At 40.2% G+C, this 19,992-nt stretch overlaps 1 protein-coding gene across 4 annotated transcripts in view; it reads right to left on the bottom strand.

Annotated features, from left to right (window-relative positions):
• Positions 1 to 15,106, bottom strand: part of KLHL5 (kelch like family member 5) — a 40,216-nt gene extending 25,110 nt beyond the window's left edge. Inside the window, exons 1-6 of one of the 4 annotated variants that reach the window (XM_087936565.1) lie at positions 14,955 to 15,043; positions 13,582 to 13,695; positions 12,096 to 12,199; positions 5,150 to 5,332; positions 2,369 to 2,505; positions 801 to 997 (exon numbers count right to left, since the gene is read on the bottom strand). In XM_087936565.1, the coding sequence (XP_087792691.1) occupies positions 801 to 997; positions 2,369 to 2,505; positions 5,150 to 5,292 (477 nt within the window). In that variant the 5' untranslated portion in view covers positions 5,293 to 5,332; positions 12,096 to 12,199; positions 13,582 to 13,695; positions 14,955 to 15,043. Of the gene's footprint in view, positions 1 to 800; positions 998 to 2,368; positions 2,506 to 5,149; positions 5,333 to 8,107; positions 8,546 to 12,095; positions 12,200 to 13,581; positions 13,696 to 14,886 lie in introns of those variants that run through there. The other 3 variants (XM_026699848.2, XM_087936564.1, XM_026699851.2) reach the window with 3 other exon arrangements.
• Between the last annotated feature and the right edge of the window lie 4,886 nt (positions 15,107 to 19,992).

The raw sequence follows: 19,992 nt of genomic DNA on the forward strand, positions 1-19,992 counted from the left end.
AAGGATTGTCAACTATATTAAACAAGAGGAATATTGTCATATTTGTATCAAAATCTAAGACACTTTGTGTAATGCCCCTGTTGGAATCTGATTCTGAGGGAGAGGTGTGACAGGGAGTGGGAGTGTAGCTCTGGTGGCTGTGGAGGAAACTGGGGAAGGGCACAGTCCAGCTGGGCATTCAGAGGAAGACCCAGGCCCACACCCCCTCTTCATCCTAGGGCACGGGAGAAACGGATAAGGGAGCAACGTGAATTACAGGGGAAGAAAAGGGCCCTGATTCCCTTCATTAGCTGCAGCTGGGAAAACAGGATTTAAAAAGGACGTTTGCGCACAGCACCTTGCAGTGAATTATTTTGGTTTGTCAAGCCTTATCTGGGTTCTGGCGTCCTCCCAACTGTGTGTGTTTTGTTATCTTTTGAAGTCTGCAATTCCTTTTCCTGCCCTGTCTCGTTAATTGCTGCAGCGTGGTTTGTGTTGGTTTTATTATAATTTCTATGTACTTTGGGTTCAGACTGAATTTCTTCCCTTTAAAAACTGTTCTTGGGAGAGTTTTTTTTCTCCAGCTGATGATAACCAGACATTGGGGGGCCAAGCTAGATGTACTAAAGGGAGTTTACCTACTTTTGTGACTTTGTTGCGTTTGTGTCACGCCCCTTTAGGTCATCACACTTCAGAACCACACAGTGCACACAACGATATTTTTGTTGTGACAAAAAAGATTAAAAAATTATTGCAAAAAAAACAGATATTATGGAATGGTTTTTCAATAAATAAAATGATTTTTTTAAAGAACTGCATACCATGGTGTAATTGTGGGCCACTTTGTGCAAATCTGTGCAACCCTGCGCATCGGCAAAAGAGCGTATTCCAAGGCAATTTGAAGGGTGAAGCTGCTTCATCAAAAACTTGCAGCAAGCTTCTACAACCTGAGACAGCTGAAGAATGCAAGCTGTAGACAACAGGCACTCAATGTTATCTTCTTTTAATTCAAGACGACCTGGAATGGTTTAAAACACAGTTACTACATACAGTATGAGGAGTTGAAAGGCCACATTACCCAATCAAACAACTAGTTATAGTAATAGTAATTGCACTTAAGACTTAGATACCGCTTTATAGTGCTTTACAGCCCTCTCTAAGCAATTTCCAGAGTCAGCATATTGCCCCCAACAATTTTCGGTCCTCATTTTACCCACCTCGGAAGGATGGAAAGCTGAGTCAACCTTGAGCCTGGTGAGATTCGAACTGCCAAATTGCAGGCAGCCAGCAGTCAGCAGAAGTAGCCTGCAGTACTGCACTCTAGACAGCACATTTAGACAAGAATAAAAACAAGAAAAACCCACAGACTCTTCAACTAATTTCCGTATTTTGGAAATCTGCCCTGAGGTTTTATGGAAAACCCAGGATGTGGGAATGCTACATAATAATGCTATAAAGTTGATTCTTGAGACAGTTCTAACAAAAAGCTGATGGAACTGAAGTAAGGATTTGGACAGAGATCTCCAAGAAATGCCACGGATGTCAGACAGATAGGAAACACCAAGAAACTTCTGGAAAAGGGGACAGATGTGTAAAACTTGAACAATGTTTTCATCTAGAATTTGTTCTACTATAATTCTGATGCCTTTTTCAGGTTTAAATAGTACCTTGTCTTGTTTCTCCTCCCCCCGAAAGTGTTTTTTTTTTCCTAAAGAAGTGTTATGTTCCAGAAATTTCAGCAGCCTTTAGCAATTTTGTACCAATAGCTAAAAACATTCAAAAAGTCATTTTAAAAATAAATAAATCACCAAATGACATTTTTCTGTTGTACGTAGCAAGTATGCTTTCTTGAGAAAATCTAATATAATTCAGACAACAATAAACTACTTTAGGAGCATAAACAGTATTTCATATAAAGCATTGTATATATTTCAACCCAACCCACTTCTTTGTATTTCTTTCCTCAGAATGTTATTTCTTTGATTCAGTCTGAAGAGAGTTGTGGACTTCAGCTTCCAGAATTCAGCCAGCCATGCTGGCTGGGGAATTCTGGGAGTTGAAGTCCACAAATCTTAAAGTTGCCAAGGTTGGACACCCCTGCTGTAGGGTTTTCAACGGGCAGGCAGTTGGCAAGAAGAAATAAGACAAAAACCTCAAGGAGAGGAGCATCCGAGTGATGAATGCAATGGTAGTTTGAGTAAAAGCAGCCTTTTAGCTCTCTGAATTTAGTTTTTTTTAAAACAAAAAACAAAACAGGCCTTGCTACATCTAGATCAGTGTTTATGGCTATTATTATAATTCACATTGTATACAAAGTGGGGAATCTTCAACTTTGTTACCTGAACCATAGATTTTAGCATTTCTTTGGCTTTAAAAGTAACTGCTTTACCTGTATAGGCGTACTGCACTAATGCCCATAATGCATTGGGTTCCACCCCTTCCATTTTGATTTCTTCTTGTCTCGCCTCTCGGACGTCGTTAGTAAACATGGCTGCAAAGTAATCCGAGACAGAGGACAGCACCAACCTGGGCCCAGGTGAAACAGGAATTGGGGACAAGGGAGAAGGCAATTGGTGCCTGCGTTAATTTGACAGCCTGTTTATAAAAGCTTTTAAAATAACAATCCATACAAATGAAGCCCTCGGTGCCATCTTTATATTAAGTATGTGTCTGCGTGTGCGTGTATGTGTAGGGCAATGTATTTTTCTCTTGAGAGAGGCAGGGGTGGGATTCTACTGGTTAGGACCGGTTTGGGCGAACCAGATGTTACATCTAGTTCGCCGAACTGGTACTTCAACTGACCGGCTTGCCCCGCCCACCTCGCCCCTCCCAGGAGTCTCCAGGCGATGCAGGTAAGTGCAGGTTCTGCATGGAGGCTCTGGGAGGGAGAAAAACGGGCCTTCCAGAAGTCGCAAAACGGTCCTGTTTCCGGCTTCCAGAGAGCCTCCAGAGCCCGGGGGAGGCCGTTTTCACTGTCCTAGAGGCGTGTGGGAAGCCTCTGGACCCTTGGGAAGGCAAAACTGGACTCTCCCGGGCTCTGGCAGCCCTCTGGAAGCTGGAAACAGGAAATTCTGGTAGGCCACGCCCACCATGGCCACGCCCACTCATCAACCGGGCAAAGAACCGGTTGCTGGGATTGTTGAATCCCACCCCTGGGGAGAGGGCATCAGAATGTCATTCTGACATTTCACAGAAAAAAGCGAGAACGAAAGCTCTCTTCCTCTTCCCTTCCCTTCCCCCTTTTCTCCTCTCCTCCTCTTCTCATCTCATCTCATGTCTGTTTAGCCTTTTCTTTCTTTTAAAATTACCTAGAAAAGTTTGACACAAGGAAAGCCATGTATTCAGTATGCTCGCTCAGGGTCACCCATGTCTTGCTCACCTCCCAGGTCAGATTACTGCAACGCGCTCTGCATGGGGCTGGCCTTAAAGACTACCTGTACATTTCAACGGCCCCATAGCATGGCAGCGCGCACACAGTAATGGGTAGCCCTGAGTTTGCCCATGTAACGCCTTTGCTGGGAGAGCTGCAGTGGCTTCGTTTCTTTCTGGGTGCAATTCAAGGTGCTTTTGAAATTACCTTTAAAGCCCTCTACAGCACACAGCCAGGCTACCTGTGTCACCATCTTTCCCTAAGGATATCTACCCTGGTTTTTTCTTTGTGTTCACTTTAAGGATCTTCTGTATTAAGATGTGACTCCTACCCCAGTATTTCTTTGCTTTATCACATGTCCACCATAAATAATAAACAGCTCCTTCTTGGCTCTTACATTTCCAAGATTCATTTGAAGTACCTTTATACATTCTTGACAATTTATCTGGTGTTAGATACCAATGGTACATCAACGGTAGATCATATCAAGACGAATTCCTTGTGTGTCCAACCACACTTGGCCGATAAAGAATTCTATTCTCTATTCTATTCTATTTTGTAGGAATTTTCTTTTATCGTGTAATGTAAATTTTAAACCTTGCGCTTTCCCAGCCTTATGTTATAGCCAAATTTCTTTGCTTGCTGAATCATGCAGTGCTTCACATTCTCATTTTCCCAAAGTTCAATTTCAATACCATTTTGTAAAAACCTTAGCAGTAACACCTTCATAATTACCACCCATTACCATGGGGATCCTGCAATGGCTGCAAGTGTGAAAAAAATGGTCATAAGTCACTTCTTTCAGTGCTGTTACAACTTTGAACGGTCACTAAACAAGCTGTTGTAATTCGAGGACTACCTGTATTGCCATCTGATGGAAGCTAGAAAGGGGCCTTTTGTGACATCTCCTGCCCCATGGAACCTCCTGCCTCCTGAGGTTGGCTGGGCTCCGCTCTTTTAGTCTTCCCTAAAGCCTTAAGGACCTGGTTCCACCCAGCCTCCTGTGCTTGGAGATGAGATGATGGTATATTTGCATGAATTAGCACCAAGGTTTTGGTTTTTCCCCTGTTTTTAACGCTTTATAACTGAGTATGTTTTGCAATTTTCAAAACGAGTTTATAGGGAGCCACCCTGAGTTGCCTGAAAAATGAGCCACCATATTTGAAGGAGGGGTTCAAAGAGGCCATCGATGTCAAAATTGAACAGCCCTCTGTCAACAGAGGGGGAGGGATGCGACATCAACTATCTCCAGTATGAAACCCAGTCCTTTCAGCTGTTCCAAGAAGGCTCCACACCCATTTGCACCACTCAGGTGACCCTGAGGACACAGATAAACCTCTGAGCGGCCTCAACGGCTCTCTAAAAACAATGCAAATGACCAGCTGTGTGCAAGGAGTATAAATCCTTCCATTCTCCACCATGCAGTCAGAGCTGAAGAAGCTTCTGGGATGAGAAGCAAAACGTTTTCAAAGAAAAAACAAGCGGACAATAATGAAATAAGTTAACAGAAATAAATGTACAAAAATGTCTTTTAAAAGGACAAAAGAGGGTTTTCTTTTAAATGAAAGATTTCTGAAACGGATAACAGTAGTCGCCATTATACAAAGAGCATTAACATTAACGATTTTGTTATGGTTTCAGAAAAATCAATAAGCCTTTAGGCTTTTCTGTTGACAGCTACCAACAACAGACAAGCACACAACAAAAAAGCCATCCTTGGAATCACTAAGTGAGCATGCTTCAAATGAATTATTCAAATATTCAAATGTTTCCAGCTTAAGGGATTGAATGCACACGTACCTGTGTGCTGGAATCCGTCGATCGCCTGCCACTAATACCACATCGCATAGTTGCTTGTGCCTCAAGTAATTTTCCATTTTTTTAAACGTTTGCTCCGCATGGTTGAGTGCTTGAAAAAATTCATCAGACGTACAAGGCTCCATTGGACGACACGGCAGGTGAATCTCTCCGCTATGGGAAGTTCTGGAAATGCAAATGGATTAGAAAAAGGAATTTACAGGGCAGGTTTTAGACAAAAAGAGAATGCACTTCCTTCCTTCTCTGACAAAATGCAGGCTCTATCTCCTGACACTTTGTCAAAAGGACTGTTTTTTTTAAATTAGTCGTGGAACTGACGGGAAAAGCTTTCAAGATTCAAGGTCTTTAGGACATGCATTTTTGCATTCCCGCTCATCGATGCGCTGTGCGTGGATGGGAAGAACTGAAAATAACAGGACGGCATCTGGAGAGACTATGACAATTGTGTCAGAAGATGAAGTGCAAGGCTGTTTTTGCACCATAATACGTTTAGAGACTTGCTGATGGGGAGGAAGCAAAAAACACCAGCAGTTCAACTGCATGCAATCTCCAAAGGCCAAGAAACATTTCCTGAGCTCCAAACCTCTCCCTCAAGTCAACTGGAGAACCAGTGAAAGGGATATTTTGTGCCCAGGAAAGCAGTTCATCGCTCAGCAAGGTTGCAGTTAATGGTGCTCACGTTTATAGGATCCTAATTACGTTTCAAAATTAGCAGGCTACAATAAAGAAGATGTATAGGTGGATAGAAGGAAAAAGGCCGCAGCAGGTTCTCGTTTTATGTTCTCGCATCAGCCAGGAGGAAAGCAGAAAATGGTTCAGTTATTAGCAATGACCCAGCCAGAAAGTCTGCGAAATGAATGGAATGGAATGGAATGGAATGGAATGGAATGGAATAGAATAGAATAGAATAGAATAGAATAGAATAGAATAGAATAGAATAGAATAGAATAGAATAGAATAGAATAGAATAGAATAGAATAGAATAGAACTGAATAGAACTGAATAGAACAGAATTCTTTATTGGCCAAGTGTGATTGGACACACAAGGAATTTGTCTTTGGTGCATATGGTCTCAGTTTACATAAAGGAAAAAAAACATTCATCAAGAATCATAAGATACAACTCTTAGTGATAGTCATAGGTTACTAATAAGCAATCAATCATACTAGGAAACAAATAAAACAATACAAATTGTAAAGATACAAGCAACACGTTTATAGTCACATGTGGGAAGAGATAGGCACTAGGAAGTGTTATTATAATCTAGTAGTAGAGGAATAATAGTAATACAGTCTTAGTAAATAAGTTGTCAGTGTTGTGGGAATTAGTTGTTGCAGAGTTTTACAGATATCGGAAGGAGGGAAGGATGAGTCAACCTTGAACCGGTCAGGATCAAACTCCTGGCAGAGGGCAGAGTCAGCCTGCAATACTGCACTCTAACCACTGTGCTACCACAGCTCTATAAATTATGTGGCATTCATAATATACCCATGAATATCACATAATACAGGTAGTTCTCAACTTTTCTCAACGACAATAGAGCTTAACTATTGGGTGCCCCAGAAGAACCTCTCTGCAGGAAACAAGATTTTTCTTTAAATCATTCATTTTGCTATCTTGGTATTATTTGTATAGAAATAGACTATCTCTCCGTAACAACCCTAAACAGACATATTTAAGAGTGCACTAAAATCTAATAAATGCAACACAATATATTTATGCCTGCCATTAGCATTAAACGTGGAAATGATCAGAAGAATTAGGACAGGTAGTCCTCGATTTACAACCGTATATTTAGTGATCATTCAAAGTTACTTAGCACTGAAAAAAGTGACTTATGACTGTTTTTCACAGTTACGACTTTTGTGGCATCGCCATGTTCCTGTGATCAAAATTCATTTGCTTGGCAACTGATTCATACTTATGACTGTCGCTGTGTTCTAGTTGGGTTCAACTGTGGCCATAAGTTGAGGACTACCTGTAATTTATTGATGTGCAAAAGAAAATAACTTTCCGCTCAACAGAAATGTCTAATTGCTGTACGTTTGTAATTTTCGACAATGTTCACTGCATAAAGAGATCAGCATGTTACGATAATGGCTTTGCCCTCTTTTTAAACCACCAGTTCTTGGCAAAATATTAATATTTGCACGATTAAGAAGAACAAAGTGGGTGTAACACATTTTAATTCATGCACTGAGCTCTAAATAATTAATCTGTTCAGTGTTCAAACTGCATTCTAATGATAGCAATACTGTCCATCTGTTAGCCAAGTTTTAAAGGTAAATCAAAATATAACACCTTTCAGCCGTCATGCATCTGTATCATATACAATGAGCAAAAATAAAAATGTACATTTTCTCTATAAAAATAGAATTAAAATAAAGTATAGTACTAGTATGCAAATATACTCGGATAACGGACTTCAAATGCAATTCTTTGTACATGTGTTCGGAAAGAAAACTATTTAGCCCAATGAGGCAAACTCTCAGGTAAAGGTGCATACTACAGCCACATAAAGTTACACCATTTTTTTAAAAATAAATGACAAAGAAAACTCCAGCTAAATTCTCTATAATGTGATTTCTAATCTGGATTCATCTAACCTGCTTCAGCAGAAGTCTGAAATAAATCCTATATTACGTTCCTATTCTAAAACCCAGCAAGGACACTAAAAAGGAATAATCATAAATATCGATCCAGATTACAGTTAAACCAAACAATAAAAAATAGACTTAACAGGGAAAATATCTGGCTGCTAATTCTAGCCCTCTTGCTTTCTAAAATCCTACACATTCAACTTAGCCCCTTTTCAAGGCATTTTGAATACAGATTAGCCATTACTCATCTGTATTTACTCAGGCAGATTACTTATTAAAATGTAAAAAAAATCACATTTTTAAAAGGCTACTGAGCTTCTGAACAATGATAAAGCACCACCTGCATGCAGTGAGGCTTGGTATTTTCTCTTCTTCAAGGGCTCCATCCTCAGCATCTGGAACCTCAAGCAGTTGTGGATCCTGGATGTTCTCCCTGGTGAACTCGAAGATGGGCACTTCCGATTTGGATGCCATTGGCCGGGAAAAGGAATCCGGCAAACCCGGTGGCTTGGACCTCTGGGAACCGACGGGTGCCAAAGACGGCGGCAAGCTGCTCTCATTCAGAAACTTTATCCCACCGGTAGCTGGGCGGTATCTTCTGTCCCAGCAGTCTGCTTCATGATCCACATTGGGATGAGGAGGGAGCTGCTGCTGGTGACCAAGCCGCCTCCATCTGAGCTTTAAAAGCTGCCTCACGTCAAAATCTCTACGCGAGCCAGACATCCTCGGCGAGAGCAAGCAATTGTCTAGGCAACAGGCACAACCTGCGGTGCACAAAAGGATTTGTGCAACCAACCAGGAGGAGAAAAACACATGGTCTGCCTGTACACAGCTCTTCTTTTTCCTTCCTACCTTCCTTCCTCTTCCTTTTCTTCCTTCTTTTCTTTCTCCTTTTTTCCTTCCTTCCTTCTTCCCTTTTTCCCTTCCTCCCTTTCCACACTTTCTTCCTTCCTCCTCTTTTTCCTTCCTTCCTTCCACTCCTTCCTTCCCTCCCTTCTGCTCACAACCAGCAGTCAGCATAAAGATTTGTGCAACCAACCAGGAAGAGAGAAACACATGGTCTGCCTGTATACAGCTTCCTTTCATTCCTTTTTTTCTTCCTTTCTTTTTCTCTCTTTCCTTCTTTCCCTTTTCTTTCTTTCTTTTCCCACTTCCTTCTTTCTTTTTCCTTCCTTTCTTTTTCTTTTCTTCCTTCCTTCCTTTTTCTTTCTTTCTTTCCTCACTTTCTTCTTTCCTTTTCTTTCTTTCTTTCTTTCTTTCTTTCTTTCTTTCTTTCTTTCTTTCTTTCTTTCTTTCTTTCTTTCTTTCTTTCTTTCTTCTCTTTCTTTCCTTTCTTTTTTTCTTTTCCTCCTTTCCTCCCTCCCTCCCTCCTAAGATTGCATCTAGATATGTGGTATCAAAGTTAGGAAATCCTCTTAACAGGAGGAACACATAATTGAAAGGAAATAATGAAATGAGAAAAATGCCCTGCTACTTTTATCAAGCTACACAAAAGACAGACAATGTGTTATGTTCTTGCCAGTGGTTTCACCCCCTTAAAATTAGCTTTAAAGAGTCCTAGTTTTAATTTATTTTAATTACGCATGTTGAAGGGGTGGGCTAGGGAGGCAGGGAGCTACAATTTTAAAAGCCAGCAAAACATTTTGCTTTTGTAAAGATCTTGCATATAAAAGCATAATTTGAAATGAATTGATTGAAAGTTGAGAACTACCTGTATAATAATCTTCCAAAGCTTTTGGGAACAGTTGACAAAAGAAACAACAGACCAAAAAGCCACACAGAAAGAAGATGGAAGCAAATACAGTACCTTATACAGAACACAGAATAACAGAGTTAGAAGGGACCTTGGAGGTCTTCTAGCCCACCCCCCTGCTTAGGCAGGAAACCCTTTACCATTTCAGACAAATGGTTGTCCAATCTCTTCTTAAAAACTTCCGCTGTTGGAGCATTCAGAACTTCTGGAGGCAAGTTGTTCCACGGATTAATTGTTCTAACTGTCAGGAAATTTTCTCCTTAGTTCTAGGTTGCTTCTCTCCTTGAGGAGCTTCCATCCTTTGCTTCTTGTCAGGTTGGCTGACTCCTTGCCAACAAATCTATTTACTAACCTCTCTGGTGGGCCTGTGGTATTCTCCTGGGAAGCTCCTTTAGCTTTCTCCTGAAGTTTCCTTCAAAGAAGACCTCCTCCCTGTGGCCCAAGCTCTGAAGGAATAGGCTGAGAGGCTTTTGGAGAAGACTGAAGTGAGGCACTGAACTGCCTTTGATTTTTGCATCACAAACTGGCTTCAAAAGAAAGTTTTCTTGACGCAAAGCAGATCTCCAAAGCTTCATAGTGCTCAAATGTTCTATGTCCAATCCGGCAAACATCCAAACTATATCACTGTTACTTTAAACCAAGGATACAGAATCTCTCTACAGCAGGATCTCTTTGCCAAAAACTGAGATATAAACTAACTTTTATCAATAGAAGAGAATATACGTGGCCCAGGATCGAACTGAGAAGTCCTTGGTCCTCTCCCAGCCTGGTATTTTGCTTGCAAACATCTTGTTTGCAACTAATAAAGTATAAAGTAAGCTTATATTTAAGCTAAATAAAATATAAGGTAAAATATCAACTATAAACTAAATAAAAGCCAAGTATACTTTAATTCAAATTACCTTTAGTAAAAAATCAAATTAGCTAAATATTTCTGAAAATAATACTCCCTCTTTAATGCGAGAGGATACATTTACGTTTGTGTCTATTCACGTAAAAATGTTATGGCTTATTTCCTTTGAGAGTTTCTCACAAGACTGAATTTTCAGAACAGCAATGCCTATTAAAAAGTAACATTCAAACAGCAATTAAAATCTGCATTTTAGCCAAAACAACTTTCTACTCAAACATTTTCCGTAACTAATCAGTCTGTCACAAACACTCCTAAAAAGTATTGAGGCAAATTTCGAACAGATTAATATCTTCCATGTGTTTTCATTTCATAAGTGCAGATTTATTTTGGACTAGTCATCATGTTTTACAAAGATTGCATCATTTCATACAATAGTGGGTTTTGGGGATCAAGGCTTGGCCTGCACATAGCTGCCATATGCAATTTTCTCAGTTCATTCAAGGTAATTTATTTCAGACTTCATGATCAAAAACATATTTACTTGACTACGAATTCCAAAACAAAAAAAAAATCCCAACCCCAAAAGTACAAGTTAGATGCAATTAAACATATTTAAATTGAGCAATTATATGTTCTATTTACCATAAGTCAAGCCAACTGTGTCATATATTGTTCCACATTGCTAAACAAATTAGGGTATAACTATGAATTAGGATATAACCAGAGGCCATAAAATGTATTTCATCCTCAGATTTATGACACGCTAGTTAGCAGAAATATGGGAAGACATAACATTATTGCACATCTTTAAATGTTTAGTATAGTTTACCGTCAGGCATTGCAACCCAGAATTTGGAACCGACATTAAAGTCTTCATGGAATCTTACTTATGGTTATTCAAGAGATATATTTGTGCTTCAAATCAACCTAAATCTAAATTCACACAGGGGCATTTTTAGTAGCATTTTTCTACGGCCTTCTTATAGCTGAGAGAAAGTGACTGATCAGAATCAATCCTGGCTCTGTGTCTAACGTAGGACTAAAATTCACCACTTCCTGTTTTCTAGCTTGGTGCTTTTATTAATTTTTAATTTTTGTTATTAGCTTTCTGTTCAACGGATGAAGGTATGATAAGAATAACACCAATCAAGAATTATATCCTATTGCTAAGTTCCAGATAAAAATGGATAAACCTGAAAAGAACCTATAGAAACAAAACAAAACCAAAATCTTAGTTTGACTAAAGTAGCAGTATTCTAGTGCTGGTATTTGAGAGGCTGCCACAAAGAGGAGGGGGTCAACTCATTCTCCAAAGCACAAGAAAGCAAGATAAGAAGCAACGGATAGGAACTAACCAAGAAGAGAAGCAACCTGGAATTAAGAAGAAACCTTCTAACAGTGAGGATGATTCACCCATGGAACTGCTGGCCTCCAGAAGTTGCTTCATCACTTGAAGTTTTTAAGAAGAGACTGGACAGTCACGTGTTTCAAATGGTACAGGGTCTTTTGCTTGAGCAGGGGGTTGGACTAGAAGACCTCCAAGGTCCCTTCCAGCTCTTTCTGATTGATTGATTGTTAAGAGTTGAGCCTTCTTAATATTAAATACTGGGACAAATGCAGGATTGGTATGGAATACTCAACACAACACAAATAACTGCTTCTGACCCACTTTACACAAGCATAAAGCAGAATATCTCTGGATTTAAAAGGACTACAAGTTACCTTTTTTGAGTTTTCCATTATAAATCAGAGATGTAAAACGTTTTTAGACTGCAACATTCACTTATGTGGGCGGGTGTGAGTTCCAATAAACTCAATAGGATGTACTGTTGAACAGAGCGCAAAGCATTGCACCGTTACTCTAATATTCAATCATCCTCTCTGTGCATCCTTAACTAAACCCCCTGCCTGAAGAAAGACAGTTGAAATCTAAAAGTATACATGTCACACAGCTCCTTCCCTGGCATTCAGCCTTGTACAATCTGAGCCTATCATTCCTGACAGAGTGAAATAAAAGGAGGAGGAGCAAGTAAAAGGATCCCCACTGTAACGTTTTGCCCAGATTCTGCAAAGTAATGGTTTATTCATTTTTAATTACTTTCATGCCACAATTAAAATTGCTTCTCCAAATTGCAGTTGCAAGACTCAATCCAAATGAGAGCTGCTCTGGATGCAAACTTTTTTTTTCTTTTTCTTTCTCTTTTCTCTCCTCTTTTTCTTTCTTTCACTTTCTCTTTCTTTCTTTCTTTCCTTCCCTTCCTTCCCCCCTCCCCTCCCTCTTTCATTTATTGACCACCCATCTTACCACGAGGTGACTCTGGGTGGCTTACAATACAGTTCATTTAGTGACCATTCAAAGTTAAAACAGCACTGAAAAAAGTAACTTATGACAGTTTTTCACAATTATGACCTCAGCAGCATCCCCATGGTCACGTGATCCAAATTCAGATGCTCATGACCGTTGCTGTGTCTCATGATCACTCAATCCCCTTTTGTGACCTTCTGATGAGCAGCCTCAAAGGGAAAATCCAGATTCACTTCACAACGTTCTTACTAACTTATCCACTGTGGTGATTCACTTGAGCAACGGAGCCAAGGAAGGTCATAAAATAGGGCAAAGCTCACTTAACAAATGTCTCGCTTAACCACAGAAATCTGGAGCTGAAATATGGTCATTAAGTCAAGGACTACCTGTATTATAAAGCTTATAATACTTGCAGATTCTCCATTGATTTAACCATCCACAAATCATAATCCAACCTTGACTTAGGCAGAGCCTGTCAGTCTGTGTGTGTGTGTGTGTGCGCACACTAAATGACTCCTATCGTTTGCTTATCCTGTCATTTGCATCTCTACCAAAGGGGGGAAAAAACTAAATTTAATGGTGCAGTATGGAAAGGCATAGTTAGTAAAGGCATAACTGCCTCCCCCGATGCTTTATTTCTTCTTTTCTTGTATTTATTTTGGAGTGTTTTCTATTCTAGAGAGTAGTGGTAAGGTTCAGTGATTGAGGGTCCAGACCACAGGAAATTGTTGTTATTAAACCCCGAAGCCCAAACCGATACCGTCTGGGAAAGCATAGCCCAGTCTGTTCCTGTTCCAGTCTTCATCCTGTATCCATGAATTTATTTTATTTTATTTTGTTTTTTTTTCTTTTATTCCATTAATTCCGCATAGGTTAAGCCTACCCTTTTAAGACAATACTCACCAGAAGCAGCTTATAATGCTAATTACTGGTATCAAAATGCTGGAAAATCGGATGGCATCCTGTTCAAGCTTTCCTGGAGGACGGGCAGCTTCAAGATGGACAAGACGATTCAACCTGCGAATGTAAGGTTTATAAAGCAACTATCTTAGTTTGGAGAAACTTCCCTCTTGACCAACGCTCTCCTGTAGTACACAACCCTCTTTTGGTTGTACATCCAACCAAAACTATTTCTATAGTTTTATTTACTTTTTATTTTATTTTTTTTAAACTGCTGTGAACCATTCGAGAGTTACGCTATGGTCAGACGGGCAGCCAATAAACTGAATAAGTAAAATATAAAATAAAACATAAAATATAATATAAAATAAAATACAAAATATATATAATATAAAATAAAAGGTAAAATATAATATAAAATAAAAAGTATATAACATAAAAGATAAAACATAACACACAATATGAAATAAACTAAAAGATAAAAGATAAAAATCAAGATATAAAACATAAAACAAACTATAACATATAATATAAAATAAAATACAAAATATAATATAAAAGACAAAATAAAAATATAAAATAAGTTATAGAATATAACATAAAAGACAAAAGATAATATAAAATAAAAGACAAAAGATAACATACAATATAAAAGAAAAGATAAAAGAACATGCAAAATAAGGTATAAAATAAAGTAGAAATTAAAATATAAAATATAAGAGGTAAAAGGTAATATAAAATATGGGATAACATACAATGTAAAAGATAAAAGATAAAATAAAAAGATAAAATATAGTATAAATCAAAATATAAAATATAGTATAAAAAAAGACATAGAATAAAAAGATAAAATAAAATACAAATCAAAATATAAAATATAAAATCAAAGACAAAAGATTACATACCAGGTAAAATAAAAGATAAAGTGAAGCCTCCCTTTCAAGGAGCCCCACCCGTGGGGCAGGCGGAAAAGACAAGCCTCAATGCCCCCACAACAAACACACTTTGCACCCCAGATCCGAGCAGGTCGCCAAAAGGCACTCTGCACATGCTCAGGGGACCCCTGGTTCACGACGCTGCCTCCTCACACACAGATACCAAAACTTTCTCCCCCGCCCCCAGCGCAGGGATGTGGTTTGTGGGGGGAGGCTGAGCCCCAAATTGGGGCACCTCTAAAGGAAGACCCCCTCCCTCCCCTCAGAGGACCCCCCACCCCCACTGAGGTAAAAAAAGGCGGACGAGGCCAGCACCCCCTCCCTCCTAGCCTCCCTCAGCCACGGATGCTGCCCGCCCTGCCCTGCTTCTCACCTGAACCCCGGGGGTGGAGGAGAGGGAAGGACCCCAGGCACGACCCCGAAACAAACCCCGAAACAAACCCCGGTTCAGACGACGAGCGGAAAAGCGCCCCCCTCCCCCCACTCCTCGACGCCCCTCCTCGCCTCCTCCTTCCCGGCCGCTTGGCCACGCCCTCTTTCTCCGGGCCCGCCCACCGAGGCAGGGCGACGAGCTCTTTCCCCGCCCCGCCTTTGCCTTATCGAACGTCGGCCGACGGCTGGCTGCGCGCGCAGGCGCCGCTCTTCCGAACGGAAAGTGGAGGGGACGGCGGAGAGAGGCGAGCGGGAGGCTGTGTTTTGTTTTTTTCCTTTCCCTTCCCTTCGGTTCGGTCTTTTCGGAGCGGAGGCGGGGCACTTGCTCCGGAGGCGGGACTAGGATGTTTTTTTGGGGGAACCGGCTGCTTTTACGCATGAGCGTTTTAAAGCAAGATTCTCCGAACTTGCCCACGGTGAAGATTTGTGGACTTCAACTCCCAGAATTCCTGAACTAACATGACTGGAGGATGAATTCTGGGAGTTGGAGTCCACAAGTCTTAAAGTTGCCAAGTTTGAAGACCCCTGCTATTCTATTCTATTATTTAGTTCTTCTATTCTCTATTCTGATTATTTTTTCTAGTCTAGTCTAGTCTATTCTCTATTCTATTCTTCTATTCTCTACTCCACTCTCTATTCTAATTATTTTTCTATACTGTGTATTCTCTATTCTATTTTTTCTCTTCTCTTCTCTATTCTATTCTACTCTCTATTCTGATTCTATTCCTTCTATTTTCTATTCTAATTATTTTTCTATCTATGTAGTCTCTACTCTCTATTCTGTTCTATTTTTTCCTCTTCTATTCTCTATTCTATTCTACTCCGTATTCTGATTCTATTCTATTCTTCTATTTTCTATTCTAATTGTTTTTTCTAGTCTATGTAGTCTCTATACTAATTGTTTTTTCTATTCTATTCTCTATTCTACTCTACTCTGTGTTCTGATTCTATTCTATTCTTCTATTCTCTATTCTAATTATTTTTTCTAGTCTATTCTACTCTATTCTATTCTCTACTCTATTATTATTTTTTCTAATCTATGTATTCTCTATTCTATTCTATTTTATTCTATTCTGTTTTTTCTATTCTATTCTCTATTCTACTCTACTCTCTATTACAAGGGTCTTCAAACTTGGCCAGTTTAAGACTTCAACTCCCAGAATTCCTGAGCTAACATGACTGGAGGAGGAATTCTGGGAGTTGAAGTCCATAAGTCTTAAAAGCTGTTAAGTTTGAAGACCCCTGTTCTATTCCCAAAGCTCTCTCGCCTCTAATTTGGGAGGGAGGATAAAGAGTTGGAAGATAGATATGTTAATTTATGCAAGGAGAAAGAATTTATTGATCCTTTTGTTTCGCTAGTATCTGGTTAAATATTTTCCATAATTTCTCCTGAGCCTTAGCATATACAACGTAAAGTTCTTTGTTTTGAAGAATGATAGCCCCAATCAATTTTACATTATGTAAATACTATTTACAAAGTGTTGTTTCTGCTGGGGAGAATAAGGATAAGATAGTAAAGATGGTTTTTCAAAATGCAATTTTGCTTCCAGGTGCTCACTAAGAAAGAGTTTTTCGGAATGACCATCAGAGCATTAGTATTTCCTATATTATTATTATTAACACGCTCTGATGCTAGGGAGTTTTACTCCCCTTTCCCACCTGAAAAGAAATCTCTTCCAATTCCAAAACACAAGCAGAGGAGAGGAGTTTCAGTCTTCGTTTCACAGCACCAAGCAGCTTTAGTACAGAACAGTTGAGCTAAGCCACGCCCAGGCTCCTTGCTGGCTCCTTCTTGCTCACACAGCAAATACTGTTTCAGTTTCAAAACAGCCCTCAACACTCTCACACACTGACAGGATGCTAGCCAGATGAATACCGATGGATGCTGGTAGGCAGAGGCACAATTTTCCCCCTTTATTTTCCTCCCCCAAAACTAAGCCCGACCACTTAGTTTTGTAGCAAAGCATGGGTATCAAACTAGTGTTTTTTAATAAAAAGGAATAGAAACAGAGAAGATAGAAAGAATAAGATAGAAATGAAAGGATACGATAGCATCAAGTGATTAAAAGAATTGCAGTGCAAATGGGCTGGTCGCAGAGGAAGAAGAACGGATGGCAGGTGGACCAAAGCAATCCGAGAATGGATCCCACTCGATCCAAAACGTCCACCAAAGAGACTTAAAGCAAGTCCTTGACTTACAACAGTTTTCACTTAGTTGCAACGGCACTGAAAAAAGTGACTTATGACCATTTTTCACACTTTCACCTTTCACAGTTGCAGCATCCAATGGCCACATGATCTACATTCAGATGTCTTGACCACTGATTCACATTTACGGCGGTGGCAGGGTCCCTGGCAGGGCCATGTGATCACATTTTTGCAACCACCTGACCAGCAAAATCAACAGGGAAACCAGATTCACTCATAATTTAGCAACCGCCATGGTTTTACCACTTTAAAAATGTGGCAAAGAAAAGTGGCCAAACTCACTTAACACATGCTTCGCTTAACAATATAAATTTGGGGGCTCAGTTGTGATCGCAAGATTGAGGACAAATCTGTATTGCTGGCTCAACGAGCAAAGAAAAGCTCAAGGCCATATTGGTTGGAAACATACAGAAGGGGCCTTCATCCTGCAGTCGATAGACACCGGCTAAAATGATGACGATAAGAGGTGTTGTTAAAACAGGCAATTCATCTTTTTAACACTCTGAGCTCTTAGGGTGAGTACAAATGGCCTTTTCTTTTTGAGGTGCAAATCTGCTGCGGAGCTGGCAGCAGATTCAGACAGTGAGGAGGTTGCGGCGGGGCGGACATGGGACAGTCCTGGAGTCTGGGGAAGGCTCCGATGAGTGCTGTGCTTCAGAAGCAGAGATGGGGCCAGGGCCATCCAACAGTTATCAGCTGCCTTTGAAGATCAGTGGGGCAGAAGAACAGCTGGAGCCTGTTCCTGATGTGTTCATGCACAGAGCTGCCAGAAGAGGGGAACAGTTAAGGAACAAGGGTTGACTCGGGAGTAAAGCCATAGGTGGATGGTGAATGGCCCCTCTCATAGGGAATGAAGAGGAGCGAAAGGGGAGTGGCATCTGCAGGAGACAATTAGTTCAATTCATTAGGGTGAAGATCTGTTCTTGATATCTCGCCAAGTAATTGCTGCTACAGCATGGAGTTTGGAAGATATCGGCCTGGCAACTCTCCAAGCCTGATAAAGGTCTGTGATGTGAAATCTCTTGAAAGGCTGTTTGCCAGGACTTTGCTGGAGAGGAATTCATTTTAACCTACATAAAAGGGGTTTTATCGGGATGAGGAGTATGCTTCATGATTTTACGAAGCCTTGGTGAGAACATCTGCTTTCTACTGGATTTCAAAATTATTATTTTTTTGAGAAATAAATCTGATCTTTGAGTCCCTTGCCTATAGAAAATCACCAAGGGGAATTGTCCTGCTCCTATAGCCAGCTTCTTGTCTGGAAAAGCATTCCCACATGCAGAACTCATAGCTCTGCAGGTTTGAAATAACGTTGTCCTCTGTGGCATCTGGAAGCTGCAATGGCCCAAAAGAAATGTCATAAAAGCAGTCAGGGGAGAAAATTCATTTTTCATTGGAAAGCGCCAAGAAGACAGGTTAGTGTCTAGATAGCAGGCACTGCGAAGAGACAGGCGTCATCCCAATGAAGGATAATGCTGTAGAAATCTGCCTCTTGGGCCATTGTCTCTTCCTGGTGCTCTAATTCCTCATCCAGAGCCTTAAAAGTTTAATTACATTTATCCTTAATGAACAGGGGCAGGCTTGCTGTAAGCTGAGTCATCTATGCTTAGTCTGTGTATTGCAAATAAACACAATTTAACGAAACACGAAAGGACATTGATGTTACGTCCTTTTAAATGAAAATAAGCACTGGGACATCATACTATCCAGGGAAGTTCTATCTATGTAGATAAAACTTCCATGGGATATTCTTCTCCTTGTCTCATTTAGTAGCTTCTTCCTTGTTTTTGACCCCGCCCCCAAGTGATAAACCGTGCTCCGTGCATTGAACCCTTCCCTAAAGGCTGCTTCAAATTAAGCCATCATCCACTGTTATAAACGATTCTTTTTAAATATTTCTCTAAGGCACACAACATATTCCTAGGCAACGTTTAGTTAAAAGATCACCTTAATTATGACAATTATCCATTTTCACAAATGTTCTCTGCAGGAGCAGCTAGTATATTATGCGGTATAAAATCTTAACTCGCAATGCTTTGATGCAACGTATTTTAAGAAACAACAACTCGATATTCTGTTAGATCAGGGCTGTCCAACCTTGGCAACTTTAAGACTTCAACGGGCTAGCTTGGGAATTCTGGGAGTTGAAGTCCATCACTTGAGACCTTCAAGAAGAGATTGGACTGCCATTTGTCAGAAATGGTATAGGGTCTCTCGCTTGGATGGGGGTTGGACTAGATGACCTATAAGGTCCCTTCCAAGTCTGATTATCTGTTAGGGCTTAAAGTTGCGAAGGATGGACACCCCTGTGTTAAATTAATGAAAATCACAGTACTTGCTGCAGAGTCTCTACAAGTAAGCTTAAAAGAGATGGAGATACACAAAACTTTGAAATGGAACGTGCTGGAAAATGCTAGAACATTCTGTTCCATATCTGCCATATTCTGGTGTTCTGAGATGTAGTTCAGCAATACCTATAAGTTAATTCACTGAACTGGAAGCAGATTGTGGCGCCCTGGATCCTATGTGCCAGAAAAATGTTCTCGATTTGTGAGATTTGCATGAAGCTACATACGAAAACATAGACAATTCCCTAACAGAGCAACAGTACTGGAATATGGAGTGGACTGAGAAATGCAAACCCAATTACATCCATAAACCAGATTATTTGTAGCTCAAAGTTGAAATGTGGTGCTCTCTGAGCTTGGTGATTTTCTTGCAGATGTTTCATTTCCCAACTAGATAACATCATCAGTTGTTAGAAGGGAGTGGAGAGGAGGAGGAGGAGGAGGAGAACAACTGGGGATCCTTGTTGTTCTCCAAGCTTGGTGATTTTCTT

The sequence above is a fragment of the Pseudonaja textilis genome, chromosome 6 (genome assembly GCF_049901715.1).
Source record: "Pseudonaja textilis isolate UNSWEBS1 chromosome 6, rPseTex1.2, whole genome shotgun sequence".
NCBI lineage: Eukaryota > Metazoa > Chordata > Lepidosauria > Squamata > Elapidae > Pseudonaja > Pseudonaja textilis.